The 18,557-nt window shown below is 40.3% G+C and overlaps 2 protein-coding genes and 1 long non-coding RNA gene across 4 annotated transcripts; 1 reads left to right on the top strand and 2 right to left on the bottom strand.

Moving 5' to 3' along the window:
- Nucleotides 1-10,603: 10,603 nt before the first annotated feature.
- LOC140362855 (monocarboxylate transporter 2-like) lies at nt 10,604-12,501 on the bottom strand. 2 transcript variants are annotated; one of them, XM_072449107.1, is made up of 5 exons: nt 12,365-12,501; nt 12,028-12,258; nt 11,808-11,951; nt 10,905-11,729; nt 10,604-10,819 (listed from the first exon to the last, which is right to left on the bottom strand). In XM_072449107.1, exons 2-5 carry the CDS (start codon nt 12,242-12,244, stop codon nt 10,617-10,619), a joined length of 1,389 nt encoding a protein of 462 aa, XP_072305208.1. In that variant the 5' UTR covers nt 12,245-12,258; nt 12,365-12,501; the 3' UTR covers nt 10,604-10,616. The 2 variants fall into 2 exon arrangements, with proteins under 2 accessions (XP_072305208.1, XP_072305209.1); XM_072449108.1 differs by having other exon boundaries at nt 12,028-12,255; nt 12,365-12,471.
- A 763-nt stretch (nt 12,502-13,264) lies between these two features.
- On the bottom strand, nt 13,265-16,294 carry LOC140362853 (monocarboxylate transporter 2-like). The gene is made up of 5 exons (XM_072449106.1): nt 16,225-16,294; nt 14,729-14,956; nt 14,492-14,635; nt 13,589-14,413; nt 13,265-13,514 (listed from the first exon to the last, which is right to left on the bottom strand). The coding sequence occupies exons 2-5, from the start codon at nt 14,943-14,945 to the stop codon at nt 13,327-13,329; spliced, it is 1,374 nt and encodes a 457-aa protein (XP_072305207.1). The 5' UTR covers nt 14,946-14,956; nt 16,225-16,294; the 3' UTR covers nt 13,265-13,326.
- LOC140362854 (uncharacterized) lies at nt 15,366-17,679 on the top strand. The gene is made up of 3 exons (XR_011927123.1): nt 15,366-15,779; nt 16,849-17,037; nt 17,145-17,679. It is a non-coding gene; the product is annotated as an uncharacterized lncRNA (long non-coding RNA).
- Nucleotides 17,680-18,557: the final 878 nt, after the last annotated feature.

Here is an 18,557-nt window from a genome sequence, read left to right as displayed (position 1 = left end):
GTGTTGACCCAGTGATGTGGCGGCTCAAACGTGTTCAGATGGTCAAATATGGGGTTTGGACATGTTTGGATGGAGTCATATACTGTCTGCTTGAATTATGCTTTTACTTTACATGTCTTAAAGCGCAAGATTCTGCTCAAACAACTTCATAACTAAATCGGTAAACTGACTTCTTGCTCAAATCACAGAACTGGCTGTGCCTCTTGAAACTGCCGCAGCAAACAGCAGACTTTAATCAGTGTGCTTTTATTTTAGATAAATAGCTACGTGACATTGTTTTACCCTATAACCTGGATTCTAACTTTAGGAAAAGAAAATACGTGTTTAAGTTTAGTAAATACATGTATGAGGATACTGAATGGTATAATTAGGAAAGGAGATGGGATTAAATAAGTTATACTTATTCCCACTACTTACTATGCAAACTTGCAGCTCTACAGCCTACAGCATTAATTATGAATTCATCATTGGATTCATACAGCGCCGTTCATGAAACCCACAGCAATTTACAGTGCGTTATACCTTCACTCCTCACTTTCAATACAGCTGCCCTGGGGCAGACTGACAAGAGTGAGACTGCCAATCTGTGCCATGGGCTCCTCCAACCACCATCACACACCAGAGTCATACTAGGAAATGTTTGTGCTGTGAATGTTTGAGATCAAGAGCTCATTTTCAAGGATGACCTGGAGCACTTTGTGACTTCTCTGGTGATGTGGTTATTTGTGACATGACATGTGACATGTGACATGACGTGTGACATGACATGTGACATGTGCTTGTATGTTTGACATAAATGAATACATTCATGTTAAGTACTGAGCAGTTGGTGTCATTCTAAAGCATCACAATGTGTGGCTTATAGCGCTTTTCCTGACAATCAGAGAAGCTTCATAGGGATTCAGATGAAGTGAATCTCCAATGCAAGGGAACCATTCCTCAATTTAGTATGAATATTACATTTTTCACCTACTTGAGCTTTGTAAGTAGTTTCTGGTAAAATCTTCTTATAAGGCGTTTTATCCTTGAACTGAGTCACCGGGATTGTGAGATCAAATTATTATTATTTTGGGACAGACTGGCCCATCACTGGAAGTACCAGAAAGTGAATGTAAGTCAGTATAATGTGTTTTGTGTGCCGCATGTGTTTGCACGTAGCGGAGGATGTGCGACAGGTTCATCAGTGCTGTTTTATTTGGCACCTCCCACACATGGGCACCTCTTCTCTCTGTCACTTCCCTTCACTGCTCCTCTCCCGGAGCACCCTTCAGACCAGCCGTAATCATCCTATTTAGACAGCTGAGAGCCGGGCTTGTTCTGCTGTTGTGTAACTGCGGCTGTAATCGCAATCATGCTCTCCAACGCACCATGATGAGGTTACTTTAGCTCTTTGTTTGTTAGTTTGTTTAAGTACTACCATGAAAAGACAGTGTTTGGTTTCTGAAAACTGTACAGAGGCTGAGTGGCTGAAGAACTCTCACTGCACACAAGGCCAGCTTTCTGAATGCCATTTGTGTTATTCATTCTAGTTTGCATGTTTGCTGTGTCTGGGCACAGGTGGCGAGAGTACGCAATAAAATACACATACTAGTACTCAAGTGTAACATTACTTCAAAAATAGAATTACTTCCAAGAAATAGAAAAATAAATATTTGAAGAAACTCGTACTCAAGAGGAGCTGTTGATTTAATAATAAGGACAAAATCTTATATTTTCAAAAGATAGGAAAGGAAAAATGAGACAAACTAAATCATGTCTGAAGGAACGGTGTAAGCAACATAAATGTTCAAATCAAGAAAATAAATATAAAATAATGTCAAATAATGCGGCAATAATGTGTACAAATATATTCTAATTAAGGGTTTTGACAATACTTTGAGTTATTTTTTGTGTTTAAATTTTTGCTGCACAATCTTTTTACGAGCCTTAAGTCACTGCACAATTCAAGACATAAACAGACAAATAAAACAATATAAAAAACAGCTTACATTTATGTTTTCTTTTTTGGGGGTGAATAAAAAGAACAATTTTCTTTTTTTTTCCTTTTTTCTGTCACTATTATCAAGTAACTAATTGATCTTGACATCTCTAATGAGGATCCTCTTTTAGCTGGTGGTAAACGTGTATTTGTCTGCTGCTTGTGACACGTTCTGACTTGAGGCCAGCCATGTGTTTGAGCCGCTCTTTCAGGTATTAGCACTTTCCAAAAACAAGTGAACTGTGCACTATCCAAATCATTAATAGATGTGTTTTTTTCTGCATGACGGGAAAAGGGAAATCATTTTAATTGTTATGCCAAGCTCCAGTGGAGACAATGTGCAACATACAATTACCCAATAACCGTCTGCAATTGTAAGCACTTTGTTTGTGGTTTGATAAGAAAATGGCTTCCTAGCTAAAAATAAGTATAATATATGTTTCCCTTATATTGTACAACAGCTTCAAAATAAAAACAGTGCTTTCAAATATAATGTAAAGTTGTATTAAGGACAGAATGTGATGAAAATAAACCCGGGTCCAAAAAACTTGCAATGATAATGGCTTTGTGATTGATTGAGATTTGTAATGATTATGACACCACTTTTGAAGCTATAATGAAAGCAAAACAAAACTCCATCTAGTTAATTTGGGCTGAAGGAGAAGAGGAAGAACGTGGTGCCAGTTTTTGTGTCATGTGATGGGATCAAGTCATTGTTTTGCAAGAAACAAAGAAGTCCCAAGTCTTATTTATCTGATTTTTGTGAATGGTTCTTCTTTAAATTCATATTAATGTGCAATTACTGTCATACTCGCAAGCAATTAGGGCCATAATCAGGTGCATATAACTGATGTAAATAAGAGTGTTTACTTACCATTAGTATTAGTATTATTTTGTCTTATGCTAGCTATTTTTACTTTACTTTATTACTATTTACTTCATTTTATTATTTTATTTTTATCTTTTCATTTTATTTATTATTATTTTTTTGAGTTTTTTGTTTTGTTTATAAGAGTTCTTCTATTAAGAGTGTTTTTTGACACTTCCTATAAGTATCTGTCCTTTCCCCCTGTATCTACTGCGTTGTAACACCGAAATTTCCCCATGTGTGGACAATAAAGGATTATCTTATCATATCTTATCTTATCTTAAAGAAATAAAAGTCCTGGTTACAAAGTTTAAAATATCTGCATTTGACTGTTTTAAAGTCTATTTTGCAACACTTTTTCCACTGTTACTCAAAAGTTCACCGTGTAACTAACTTTCCATGTGCCGCAGATCATTGAGAGCAGTAAAAATCAAAAATCAAAACATATATGCAGAACATTGAAGACCAAGCAACAACATTACCATGGAGACAAGCAGCTGGCGGACTCCCCCTCCTGAAAAATCGAGTGTATCGTAAGATGATGAGATCAATGCAAGTTACAGAGCAGTGGAGCGAGGGTGAAAGGGCAGTTAGTGTCAAAGGACCAAGGTCAGTAAAGTGTTTGTTTACCACGTACTGTTGTTAGTTCAGATCAATATGGTCAGAAGATACATGAACCCGGTTTATCTCGTACTCTTTATTCAACTCAAACGGTTACACGAATGATACAAACTATTTAAAACATACACGATACGACTGGAGCAGATGCAGAGGCAAAGTGAGAGGTCAGTCAAACTCAAATATGACGCATGCTGTCTATTGATGAATATGCATTTTCATTACAAATTACGTTCTGAATTTCAATCCGCCTCGATGACTCGAGATGCCCTCTGACTGATGATCACGAATACATTTGCCGAAGCTCCAAACAAAGTCAGATGACCGTGAAATGCTTTTTCGCTGAAATTATTTACCAGTTTTAAATGTTTGTCATTGGTATTAATTCACGGCGACGAATATGTTTTGTGAGGTTGTTCCATTCAACGATGCATGCGAACAAGAACTGTACAGGAGATGTATCTGTTAAATGTTGGGGATGCATATGTTAAAGCGGGTTATTCATGCGTTCACGGTGACGTCATCCAGCCGGTACTTCCCCATAGCGGCCATTTTAAAAGGGGAACGCGATATATAAAAAACAACACGACTGCATCCTTTTCTACGGCATAATGGGCTACGAATACTTTGATTCTTTAGACTAAGGTACACGACAAAGCTATCATTCCTTGGTCAGTCAACAGAGCAATGTCCTAACAGAACGCAGATTTTTGGCATTTTAGCCTCATATTTCCTGGATTTCGTATGTAGTAGACGTGCTGTTGTGCCCCTTTCAAAATGGCGGACTCGGTTGCCACTGCACAAGTTCCCGGATGTGCGAACGCATGTATAGAGTTGTAACCAAACCAAAAAACAAATAAACCTACACATATTTTCCCAACACATGGACAAAAAATGTGAATGAATTGATCAACAAAAACACGGATCAAATCTTGCCTCACATTTGAGAAAGCCATCGGCGATATTGACATCAAATTGAAATCTAGAACATGTAACAATGACTACGTGTATATAAAAGCCGGTGAAGCAAACCCATTTTGTACAATATTACTCCCACAACCTTCTGGCATTTCCACTGCGCTCATAATGCTGAATCTACCATGTAACTTGAAGCGTATATGATTCTGAATGATGTCCTCCCACCTGCACCGCTGCTTTAAACCTTCACTCAAACACAAGAAACCTTACCAAGCATCTGCGTTCCTTCCCGGTGCACAGCGCAACACAAAGACATTCAGTTCCTCATGTCATTTCCCAGAAAAAATTGGAAAAGGAAAACAAAACAGAGCATTTCTTTCAAGACCTTTATTGACTTGTCCATGTGGTTTATAGGCTTCTAAATGGCTTCACTTCTCCTTCGTGAAGGGGGAAAAAAAGGAATTTAATCACGGCGGTTTGGCAGGGCTGAGCGAGGCAGCTGTGACAGTCAACAGTCTCATCATGTCACACTCCAATTCAGAAGACAATGCCCTTGAAACACAAAGCACCTCTGAGGACATCGATTCACTTCAACAACTGCAGCCCTCACTCGTGATTACCGTGACCCGGGTCCCTCCAACCTCTCCCCCTCTGGCAGCACAAAGGTAAACTTCCCAACTGTGCGACCCTCACGGTGGCAACAAAAAAAAAGTACTATTTCTCCATCTGAGCAACAGCACAGACTCAAAGTACGAGTATTGTATTGTTAAAGGAGCACTTTCCCGGTGTCCGTTGAGGTGTGACACTGCTTTGCCTTGATTGCGACACAGTGTGGCATAAACTTATCACCATGGAGACCACCAGGCCAAGACAGGAAAAGTCCGGAAAATGCATGTTTTTCCGTGTATTTTGGAGCAATGAAAAATGAAATAAAAAAGAAATTGACTCAATACGAGACAGACAAGTTTAATGCCATACTGTGGAATATTCCAGCAGAACAATAACATACGCATTGATGCCACTGAGACTAGCCAAGGTACAAGTCAGATCTTTGGAGAGGCAAGCCCGACCACAGTAAGAAAAATGCATGATGAGTATTTTTGAGCAATAAAAACATGAAATTGAATAAATGAATGATAGATATGTTTAAAGTCATACTGTGGAACATTCAGGCAAAGCAGTCACGTGTCCATGGTGACAGAAATGCTACGGTGCAAACTGTATAGTCTTTTTAGAGCCCGCAATTCAAAGGTAAGCCTATTCTTGTGATGATAAGTTTGGCTATGAAAAATTACTGATGACTTCAAACCACTGCAGCAGAAGAGACCGGAACTTTTCTGACTTCATTATTTTGACGCTCCTATAGTAAAAACTTTATTGTATCTTTTATATCGAGGCGCTGTGTGTCTAAAACGAGAGCAAGCCAAAAATAAACTATTTTGAACTCATTTAAACATGTACTGATCAAACTTTTCTAGTGCCAGAGCTGATATCAGTACTTTGACTTCAAGTACTTTGCACTGGCTGATGACAGGTACACAGTTTGATATCGGCAGAGATATGCATATGGCAAAAACAAGCTAAAACGACACAGCAACATCTGAATGTGTTGTTATCTATCTGGAAAAGCTTTGTATAATGAAAATGAACACGGTATGAGAAGAGCTCCTTCATGTTTTTACTACAGCAATTGATATCCTGGAGCCGATACTCAATCAAACACTGTCAAACTGGATTGGAGCCGATATCAGCGCATCATGTTTTAAACCACATCTCAAAATATTTCAAATAATTTAGAGAAAAGCACAAATACCTACTCAACTCTTACTCATTCACCTTTTCGTCTTTTATTAATTTTCATTGATTTTCATTGATTTCATCTGCATCGACTCCGACAAATGCGTCACAAACGGGTCAAGGGTCAGGATTAGGTTCAGTTAATTAGCCCGCGGGTTAGAGCTTTTGGACGGTTCGGACCAAATGCCGAACTTTCACTTTCTAAAAAAAAAACAAAAACATGCGAAACAAATGACCAGTTTCTCCCAACACGTTTAGCACCTTCGCCGTGCGGGGCAGTGGTGCGGCGTGGGTAATGGCCGCTCAGTTCTGGTGCTACAGACGCAATACGAAGCACCTGACGAGTAATTACACAGATGTTATGGCCGATGCAGAGAGCGTATATGGACCAGGCCATCGATGTGACTCATGGTGTCTCATCTCTGAGGCGAGCACTGGCCGACACACTTGACTAGCTTCGAGTAATTATTTCAGCTTTTCTCGCACTTTTTCCCCTTGGCCTCTCTCTCTCTCTCTCTCTCACCATGTCGCTTTCACTCTCTTCTTACTTCTCTTTCTCTCTCCTATTCCTATTCCCTTCCCTCTCTTTCTTTATCCTTATCTCACCTTTCCCCTCCTTATCTTCCTTTCTTTCTCACCCTCCCCTACCCTTTCCTAGTCTGCTTCATCTGCTTCAGTCTTCTTCCTCCTCCTCTCTCTCTCTCTCTCTCTCTCTCTCTCTCTCTCTCTCTCTCTCGCTCTCTCTCTCTCTCTCTCTCTCTCCCATCCATTTCCTTTCTATCTTTCCCTCCACCCAATATCTGACCTCTCCTCCATCTTTCTTTCTTTCGCACTATTTTGCTCTCTCTTCTCTTGTTCACTGTTCCTCTCTACTTCACCCTTTTCTCCTACTCTCTCCCTGTCTCTCTTTCTCCCTCCTTCACCTTTCTTTCCCGCTTTCTCTCGCACCATACTGTTCTCTTCCCTCCTCCTCCTTTCTTTCTTTCTCTCCCTCTCTCTCCCTCTCTCTCTCCACCTTCTTCCTCTCCCTCTTTCTCTGTCTCTCTCTCCCCCTTCCTGCTCAGAAATTCTCTTTCCCTCCCTCTCCTTTAACTTATTCTCTTTCTCTCTTTCCATCTCCACCCAATTTTTCTCTCTCCTCCATTTTCTCTTGCTCTTTCTTGTTCACTCTATTTTCCTGTCTTTCTATCTCACCTTCCCTCTGTATTCCCCTCCTCCTTTCCCTACCTCTTGCTCTCTCCACCACCCCTTTCTCCAATTTTCTCTCTTGCTCTCCCCTTCTCTCTTCCCCTCCCCTCATGTCTCTCTATCCTTCTCTCTATATATATACATACATACTCCCTCTCTCTGTGTGTCTCTCTTCTCTATTTCTCTCTCAATCCTATCTGTCCCTGCCTCTCCTCCCACTCTCTCTCCCTGTCTCTCTTTCCCTCTCCTTCTTTTTTTATTTGCTCTATCTGTCTTTCCCCCTCCCTCTCTCTCTCTCTCTCTCTCTCTCTCTCTTTCTCTTCTCCCTCCAGTCATGCACTCAGGTCTTCCTTTTTATCCCCTCGCGGACAAGAACCTAGAATGCCAATCTCGGGCGCTGGACAGGAATTGAGACTATCTGAAATTCAATAAAATTTTCCGAATCAAATTAAACTAAGTCGTACAATGTTATCTCCGCTCCCATTGCTCCCATGACGGACAGATAAAGAAGACCACTTGCTTTTTATCGCAGATTACTGATGTGTACACAATATGTCCCAGCCCCTGTGGTTTAGCGTTACAATAGTGCCAGTTTGTCAAAGTATGTCATCTAAATGCATGTTCAGACTATGTTATAGTGACTTTATACGGCTTGAATTCAGAACCTCATTTGTGCATTTTGGACGAGTCAATACATAGATTTCCATTTTTTTCTTATTTGAAGTAAACGTGACAAAAGGCTGCAATAAAAATATACAGGATACTCTCTAAAAATGATGTTGAAAAGTGTAAAAAATGTATGTGGATCTCTAGGTCGTACTGTCATTCAAATCAAGATGATGTTTATATTGTTGAAGGTTTCTCGTCAAACCAGCCCTCACCGCTGAATTCAGGTCATATTTATTTTGACAGTGTTTGTAGCAGAGTTATTTAGTGTTCTGTTCAAAGACTAGATTATAATCCTCAAGACAATTCTGGTATTCTCTTTGCGACAAGCTTACAACTGCGGCCACATCTCTGATACAGCAGCTCGAGCGGTCGTCTGTGTTCACCAGATAAAGAGCAACAATGGCTTTAATAGGCAGCAGAGAGTGTCCACGAGCAGCACCACGTTTCTGCTCACAAAAGCTTGAATGTATTTTGAGTGGCAGATTAAGGATATTGGTCAGGGGGCTTGTATTGTCGACACTAAGAAGTGGCTAAATGTGTATTTGAGTGATAATTCGCACATTCTTTAACCGTGCAATGGCAAACAAAAAGACATTTGGGGAAAAGGGTTTCAAAAGCTTGTTAATTATAACATAAGCTTATTAAGTAATCTTGCTTTGTGACTTAATTTCTTTTGTGAGAATTAGTGATGACAGAGTAAGAGGTTTCTCTTTTGTCCCAGTTCAATGACACCACCGTCATCAGGGAATATTCAGCTTTGTGTCCAGTGGCAGCAGGGATAGTTCTACTGCTGAGTCCTGCGTCAGTAATACCAACCTCTCAGCGCAATTAGCATTATAAAACATCTGCATTTACTATTTTTAACCAGAGCCACTCAGCTCCAGTGGCCGACCTCAGTGCCCGGCTGCAGGTTTGTAAAAAAAACGAAAAATGTACAGTTGTTTCCTGGATGCCCATTGAGTTAAAACAAGTATTTATACTAAAAATACACATAATAGGGCATGATTAGACCTTTCCTGGATAGTTTTAGAATGTTAGAAAGATGGAATGATAGTATTATATTGTGTTTTATTATCATCGTGGTATCAGAATTGGTATCAAGTATCAAACATTGTATATTTAGACATTTCAGCATGAATAGAAATATTTTAAATCACTTCTTTCAATTAGTTATTTCATGGCAATCCAATACAAATAATTGATATTAATTTGATCTGTTCATATGTATACGTTAGTTTAAATAAATGAAGTAACTGGGAAAGGTGACATTATTATATTTATTTACCATCATTAGTATATAAATAGAAATTAATTTTCAGTTTCATATTTTTAAACATCTTAAATATCTCAATTACATTCTTAGTCCTTCTGTAATTGTGTGTACACTTTGTAAATCTTTATATATCATTAATATCCTCATTCACAGCCTTGATGAGTAAACTCTTAAGTCCTGTATTCACATGATGTGGCCCCTGCCTCCAAGAGTAAACACTGAGAAGACAGATTAGTTCTGCCGCTGTGGTTTAAGAAGATTAGCAGAGATTATTGCAAACATGCTGGATTAAAAAAAACAGTATCACTCATGTCATTGCACGCCCGCCTATCCCATACCATTTGCTTGAAAAGTTTAGGGGCGCAACCGTGAACTCTGCCTGAATAGCTGCAGCAGTCCTTGAGAATTCAATCTTCTTAGTCCCAATTAACAACAGCTTAACGAACATCAGCCACACCTCATCACAGTAATCATGCCTACAATGATTGCGTCAGTGAAATGTGTAGAAGTGCTAATTGAAGGCCTTTAGGTTACCACTTTGAGCCCAAACATTAACTCTATTCCCATGAGAACAGATGCAGAATTCATCAATACATCCTGACAGACGCTTTCCTGCCTGACCAGACCACTTACCCATAAGGCATGAACATAAACAATAGGGCCGCCTTTCACATACCATAATGTTATCTGCCGTTAGATATAAACATATTGATTTGCTTACATGCACAATTTTCATTCATCTGCACGGAAAAGTCAATATGCGCCTTGCAGGGACTTGATAAGGATAAATCATTTAGAGCGCTGGGACTATTCAAACATAGAATTATAATTATACGCTTGGCAAATGGGTGACCTATACACATTTCTAAATGTTTGTATGATCTCCAAATGCCCATTTTCAAACTTGTTGAGGACTTGTTGATGACTGTGACGGACAAATAACCCCTCATTCTTCATCAAAAAATGTATTTATGTTTATATTTGATGCTTTCTGCACTTTTCAGAAAATAAATATACAACAAAACGCATTTTAATTCATAACTCCAAGATCAAAATATCTGACCACAAAGGAATAAAGCGCAAAATATTCTATAGTCTGTCTTATCTGATTTGTCCTGTCTGATTGCATTTGAGGGCTCACATCAGAGAATATACTGCCATCAAGTGGTCTGTGTTAGTAAGTTATTCATACAGTACTGAACAATAAAAAATGTATAATAAATGGTAAGTAGTTTAATAAGCACACAGAAAAAAGATTCTGTAAGTAAATGTGTCTAGCTAATTGTGGACTGTTCTATTCAATTTTGTTACTTCTCATTCTGGCCTGTGTTCAAGTGCACTGTGTCTGCAGCAGTCCTCATCTCCACAGCTGCTCTGTGCTTCTTCTCGTCCTCCAGTTTCCTGTAGTTGAAGTAATGCATGATGAAGAAGAAGATGCCAGGGAGCAGCATAAACACACCACATGTGTAGTACATGTATTTGTAATCTCCAAATACATCCACCAAGGCTCCTGCAAAAAAAAAAAAACACAAGTAAATAAACATGCTGACTGCTTACTTTTGATTCACATTAACGAGAAGTGTAGATGGACTGACCTGATATGGGTGGCCCCAGCAGAACAGGCCCACACTCTATAATAGTGCAAAGGCCCACAGCAGTGGAGAAGCGCTGTGCTCCAACCAGGTCCATGAGAGTCTCAAAGAGCAGGGCCGACAGCATCCCAAACGCAAACCCAAAGAACACAGCATAGACCACCAGACCCGCGTATCCAGGAAGCAGTGGGCACAAGAGGTGGCACACACCGTTGTATGAAACTGCAAGGGCAAAGAAATACTGGATCTTTGGTCTGATCCATTTAGTATTGCCAAGAAAGCCAGTCAACGGTCTGATAAACATATCTGAGAGAGCAAAAATAGAGAGCAAAAAAGCTGCAGAGTATTCATCAATTCCCTGATGTTTGGCATATGGTGCGAGGAAGACGACAGGAGCAAAGAAGCCAAAGAACATGACCACGTTGCCGACCAGGTAAATGAGGAAGCCTCTGTGTTTGAAGAGGGAGAAGTCGACAAATCTGCGCACATAGCTCTGGCTCTCAGCGTTGTCCTCAGTCCTGGGAGCTTCGATCTCCTCTTCGTCATGGCACTCTGAAGACTCTGCCTTCTTTGGTTTTGACCCAACCATTTTCTTCACCGGCCTCATCAGAGAACCAGCCACACAGCAGTTCAAGACTATGCCTCCTAAAATGAGGAAGCTCCCCCTCCAGCCAAATGAATCAAACAGAAACTGGTTCAGAGGAGCCAGAGTGAACAACACCACTGGGCTTCCTGTCATGGCAAATCCATTGGCCAGCGGTCTTTTGGCCTGAAAATAAGTACCGATTATGGTCAGAGCAGGCTGCAGGTTGAATGCAAGTCCTAAACCTGGTGAGAAACAAAAGTACTGTAGTATTGAAAATAAAGTGATGCATATACTGTTTGTGAAAATCAAATAGAAATTACCCCCAATTACTCCGACACAGAGGTAAAGATGTATAATAGAGGTGCCAAAGGATGCTAGGACCATGCCAGCACTAACCATCAGCCCACCCACCATCACCACAGGTCTGCTGCCGTAACGGTTCACCAGAACACTGCTAATGGGCCCTGCACATGCCAAACTTTGGTTAAACCTTTTTTGTCTTGTTAATGACTAGTAAAAAGATGATGAAAAGTGACTAACCTGCTGCATACATGGTGGCGAGCATGACTGATGACACCCATGCTATCTCACTGTAGGACGCGCCGAAATATTCCTGAATCTCCTTGAAGTACACAGTGAGAGACTTGGGGAAAGCGTAGGAGAATCCTATAGAGATGAAAGAAGCCAATACGACCGCCCAGCCCCATCCTCCGTCCGGGGGACTGTAACCCAGATTTGTTGTAGCTGGAGGAGGCATACTTGGTGCACCTGCTGTGATGTGGTTAAAGAGCAGACGATTCAGCAGAGCATAAACAACTGCAGATTATCACAGTAATGTGACTACATTGGGCAGGCAGTAGTAACATTGTTGACGTACCTCAGCAGCTCACGTCTCCTCAGTCAGTACAAAAGAAAAGTCCGGATTAGGGGGCTTGTTTTTGTGCTCTAGTCAGAAACTTTGGGGCCGAGAGTCACAGCGGGGAGGTCTTTGATCCCATGACGTGTGCTCGAATAACCTTAAATACACACAAAAGCCAGGGGCCTGTCTGGGGCCGCACTTGGGATACATTTAAAGGAACCATACACAATTCTACACCATGATTCCTTTAACCCTTTTATTAACAACCAATTAACTGCATTGAACAACAGTGGAGTTAACAAAATGGATTAATTAGGAAAAAAACGGTTTGGACTAATTATGTCTATTGAAAATTAAATTACTAAAACATAGTTGTATACAGTAAAAACAATGATCAATGATGGCAAATCTTAGAGTTAGGTGCTATAATGAGTTCAAACTGACAAACTGTCCTGAATAACAATTCTTTATCATGACTTCTTCTTCTTACTGGTATGTATGTATGTATGTATGTATGTATGTATGTATGTGTGTGTGTATGTATGTATGTATATATATATATATATATATATATATATATATATATATATATCTTGATCCAAATGTATAATCATTTGTAATAAATAATGTAATGTAAGGATTAAACAACTCTGAACAGTGTGTTGCTTGGTTCTATCCCACAACTGCAGAATCTAGAACACCACAACGTGCAGCAGAGTGTTATTACTCCACGGAGTGAGTTAAAGCTGTGTCACAGACTGCTCCGAATTGTTTAAAGACTATGCACTCCAGTTAGCTATAGAATTCTCACCAACCATGTTTTAATATTTATGTCTAAAGTTGCCGCATTCTGATAATTACCATGACCTTACAGGATGTTACCTTGTGCATGAATAGAGGTTAGTAGGTTGGACAGGACAAAGTGGTAAATGTTTTTTAGTTCTTCTAATCTTTCAATTGTAAACCCAGAATGTATTGAACTATGAATTGCATTGAATTTTGTCTTCAGCAGTCCTCATTTCTGCAGAAACGCTCTGCTTCTGTTTCTCATCCAGTTTCTTGTAGTTGTAGTAGTGCATAATAAAGAAGAAGATCCCAGGGAGCAGCATTAATACTCCACATGTGTAGTACATGTATTTGTAGTCTCCAAAGGCGTCCACCATCGCACCTACAGAAAACACCACAGCTTTACACGACTGATACAGTATCTAATGTCTCTGTCTGTAAAATAGTTTTAATGACCTGATATTGGAGGTCCAAGCAGAACAGGAGCACACTCTATGATGGTCACAAGCCCCACAGCAGTGGAGAAGCGCTGAGCTCCAACCAAGTCCATGAGAGTCTCAAAGAGCAGGGCACAGACCATGCCAAAGGCCGCACCAAAAATGATGGCATAGGCCACCAGACCTGCGTATCCAGAAAACAGTGGGCACAAGAGGTGGCACACACCGTTGTATGAAACTGCAAAGGCAAATAAGTACTGGATCTTTGGTCTGATCCATTTAGTGTTGCCAACAAAGCCAGTCAACGGTCTAACAAACATATCCACTAGCGCAAAAATAGAGAGCAAAAAAGCTGCAGAGTATTCATCAATTCCCTGATGTTTGGCATATGGTGCGAGGAAGACGATTGGGGCAAAGAAGCCAAAGAACATGACCACGTTCCCGACCAGGTAAATGAGGAAGCCTCTGTGTTTGAAGAGGGAGAAGTCGATGAATCTGCGCACACAGCTCTGGCTCTCAGCGTTGTCCTCAGTCCTGAGAACATCTATCTCCTCTTCGTCATGGCACTCTGAAGACTCTGCCTTCTTTGGTTTTGACCCAACCATTTTCTTCACCGGCCTCATCAGAGAACCAGCCACACAGCAGTTCAAGACTATGCCTCCTAAAATGAGGAAGCTCCCCCTCCAGCCAAATGAATCAAACAGAAACTGGTTCAGAGGAGCCAGAGTGAACAACACCACTGGGCTTCCTGTCATGGCAAGTCCATTGGCCAGCGGTCTTTTGGCCTGAAAATAAGTGCCGATTATGGTCAGAGCAGGCTGCAGGTTGAATGCAAGTCCTAAACCTGGTGAGAAACAAAAGTACTGTAGTATTGAAAATAAGGTGATGTATATACTGTCTGTGAAAATCGAATTGAAATTACCCCCAATTACTCCAACACAGAGGTAAAGATGTATAATAGAGGTGCCAAAGGATGCTAGGACCATGCCAGCACTAACCATCAGCCCACCCACCATCACCACAGGTCTGCTGCCGTAACGGTTCACCAGAACACTGCTAATGGGCCCTGCACATGCCAAACTTTGGTTAAACATTTTTTGTCTTGTTAATGACTTGTAAAAAGATGATGAAAAGTAAAAGATGATGAAAAGTGACTAACCTGCTGCATACATGGTGGCGAGCATGACTGATGACACCCATGCTATCTCACTGTAGGACGCGCCGAAATATTCCTGAATCTCCTTGAAGTACACAGTGAGAGACTTGGGGAAAGCGTAGGAGAATCCTATAGAGATGAAAGAAGCGAAAACGACCGCCCAGCCCCATCCTCCGTCCGGGGGACTGTAACCCAGATTTGTAGCTGCTGGTGGAGGCATACCTGGTTCACCTGATAAAAATGATCAGTTAATATAATTGTTGACTTATAACATTGTTCCTACTCAGTGCTGAGGTAACACACCACCCCAGAATACTCTTTTTTGTTACCTTATCTTTGGTTTGACAAAATAACCAGTATGTATAGAGAAGGTTATTGTAATCTACTGTGCTTTATTATCCCCATAGCAACCTGTAGAAACACAAGACTATCCCCAGATCTTGAACCAACCCAAAACCATTATATTTTTTACATTATTTTCTTACAGTTCACTGGTATTAGCTGTCTGTAATAGTACTCCATTATTAATTGTTTTATTTTATTTTTTTATTATTTTCTCTGAACGCAGATTGACTTGCGCAAACAAAGCAATGACGACATGACGTAAAGCGGAAGAAGGACGCACTGGCCACGCCTCCTCCAAACATCTTGAGAGGAGAGAACGAGTGGATCTTTTCATTTTAATCATCTTTCAACGTTGTCAAATCCTTTCGACTGTCGGCTCTGCTTCATTTAACACAAGTAGACGATGTTTAGAGTGCAGTCCGATTGACAAAGGCCACAGTCTTTCGCGGGGCTTGCTCGTTCGCGTTGTTACCAAAGCGCTTGTGTAACCCCTGCGTTGCTGTTATTGTATATAAGTGAGCTAAAGTCAAATTCCTGCTCTTGTTAAATGAGTCTTTCTACGTTTTCCTCGGAAAATCAACGTAGATAAAGTAAAATGAATTTGGTGAGAATGCCTTTGCAGTCGGGGTTGGCGATAAGAGCGGTTTTGTGCAGACTTCCACTCAGGACGAGCCATACTAGTCCCGCGTCTGCTGCTGCACCTGTCAAAGTAAGACTGACAAGCATGAAACACCTACTATTTCCATTCAGCTATATATAAAACATGAATACTGAATGCCTGATCATGGTTAGGAGTAAAAATCCTCTATTGAAAGTTTGGTGGACGTGTGCTACTGTTGTTTCAGTTTTTGGTTTCAGAACACGTGGCTCAGTGACGGACCAAATAATGACAAGTTGATTAAGTTCAAGCGTCAATCACCCACATGTTCTAGAAGGAATCAGCCTCACGCTCCTGGATCAGGCAGTATGTCGCCAGCAGCAGCAGTGGCTACACGTGCCTGTCAGTGAAAGCATATGGACATGATGACTGTTCTGCCTATATCATGTCCACAAGCTTCAAAGCCTGATTCACTCCGGGCTACCAGTTGGATTTACTGCCTCTTGTTGACTTCAATTCAACATGCTAAAGATAAAACGAATAGCTTTGTACGTACTTGTCTTCTTCAGTGGTTGTGTGTGTCATCAGCGCTATAATCTTCACACATTCAGTAAACCAGCACATCAAGATTGTTACAAACCAGTTCTCGGTGTCGACAGCTGGGCTCAACCTGCTCCCAAACTAAGGAATGCCACTTCTAAATAGATGAGATAGAGTGACCTGGTGTCCAGCAGAGTGTGCTCTACAGTTCACGTGTCAAATGCATTTTGTTTTACTTCTGTACTATAATAATTAGACTAAAGGTGTCACTCGCAATACAACATTTTAGTGTTGCGATTGTGTTTCAAAGAAACTAGTGATGAGAAACATACACCATAACCAAACAAAAGTGAAATATTTAATTTACTTTAATGTCTCAGTAGATTAACATACCTTCAGTGTGTTACTAACTTTCTGAACTCAGACTTGCTGAATGATAATCAGAGGATTAGCAGCATTCAACATTTTAAGTTATACTTTGTTTATTGTGTTGAATGAACTGAAATTACCTATTTTGTCTTTTCAAACTCTTATGACAATTTCTTGGCCTGTGTAATCACAATTATCGATTAATGGAATAATCCCTAAGTATCTCTAAATAGAAAATGAGATAATAACTTGTTTATCTTCTGTATTACAGGTTTTATATGACGGGCTGTGTCCCATTTGTGTGACAGAGATCCGGTTTCTTCAGTTTATGCAGAGGAAAGAACCTGGCAAAGTGGATTTCATTGATATCTCTGTCCAAGGATATGAAGGAGCAAAGCACAATGACATCAGCTACGAAATGGCAATGGAGGAAATGCATGTTATAGATGAGAAAAATATGGTACATACACTTTCACTATCATATTTTTTGTAATAAGGGTGTGTCATTTGCTTTTGTGTTTAGATAATCCGAATATATATTTAGATACTCCTTTGTTGCTCTGTCAGGTTCACCGTGGTGTTCCTGCCTTCTCTGTCATGTACTCCGCTGTGGGACTCGGATGGTTGGGGCGTCTCCTCATGTGGCCACGCATAAGACCTTTAATGGATAAATCTTACGACATCTTTGCCAGAAATCGCCTAAAGTGGACGGGGCGTGGAGCTGAGTGCACCACTGGACGCTGTGAAAAGAAATCAAACTGAACTGCTCTGCACTTTATGGATAGTTGCACCACAAGCTTTAACATGTGATTAAATATACCCATTGCTTTTTTGTGAATAAACTTGTTTGCAGAATTATATAACTATATGATGGTGTTAAGTAATGGAAATATACAAAGTGTTTCCAAGGAGGATATGAGGAGGTTTTCTGATGATGAATGGTATTGGATGGCTTAATATACAAATATGTACACGCAACATGCAAACAAATGCACATGTTTCAAAAGAGAGACTGCAGTTACCAGTGTTTGGCCATAGATGTCCCCACAAGCAGACTTATGGCCATTTGGAGTGCTTTGTGTGTCACCAAAAGGTAAAATAATACAATTGTTCAATAAAGTATTGTTTTTAACTGTATGATATTCTGAAACATGTTGGTCTTTTCTCAAGTCCTGTTTGAAGCTGTTTTAGCATGTTTATTACTACAACTAACGGCTCCTCCTAATTTTAGACTGGTGCGTCCAGTCAACTGCTGAACAGTGACCTTAAGACCTTAAGATCTTATCAGGCATTGGTCAGTGTGGTCCGCCCCCACTGAGCTCCACCAATAGGATCACAGCACTGAGGGAGCAAAGGCTGGAATAAGAATCAAAACACAACACTGTCCATGCTTCTGATTGGCATGTCAATTTTGGATTGTCAAAGGTTTTTTTTTTTTTTTACTTAAACTGACAGAAAAGAAGAAAGAAGTCTACCTAGTGTCAGGTATTTTATTTCTCTTGTCATTGAGTGAAGACATAAGCTGCTTTGAGACATGAGGCATGACCTTCCCCTGACGAAGGGGAAAACAACAACATAGACACACTGTAAATGTTGCTACACAGTGTTTAGGACACAATTGTTAAAAACTACCAAACACAACCACCTGTAGGCTAAAACATGTATTTGAATTTCCAAAGAGAACTTTATGTTCACAATTTCACAAGTTGCATGACATATGCCAATGTGTGCCAGGGTTTTGCTTAAAGGCCTATTTTTCAGTAGAAAACTTATTTTTATCAGTGCTGAACCTGTTGAGAACATTTACATTACATTTGTCTGACTTGTTTTCGGACTATGGAATGCACCTTTATGTTATTTATAGTCACCACAGTGTGCCTCTTTGAGTGATAGTTCCTGGAGTTGTTGTGAAAGCAGATCATAACTAAGCATATAGACAAAGACCTTACAAACTGACCACAATTAAAGCCATGCTTAAAC

Source organism: Eucyclogobius newberryi, unplaced genomic scaffold, assembly GCF_026437365.1.
Source record: "Eucyclogobius newberryi isolate DKJ021-1_F unplaced genomic scaffold, fEucNew1.0.hap1 SCAF_17, whole genome shotgun sequence".
NCBI classification, from domain to species: domain Eukaryota; kingdom Metazoa; phylum Chordata; class Actinopteri; order Gobiiformes; family Gobiidae; genus Eucyclogobius; species Eucyclogobius newberryi.
The sequence above is the reverse complement of the archived record's forward strand: the minus strand, read 5'-3'. Positions and strand labels throughout refer to the sequence as shown.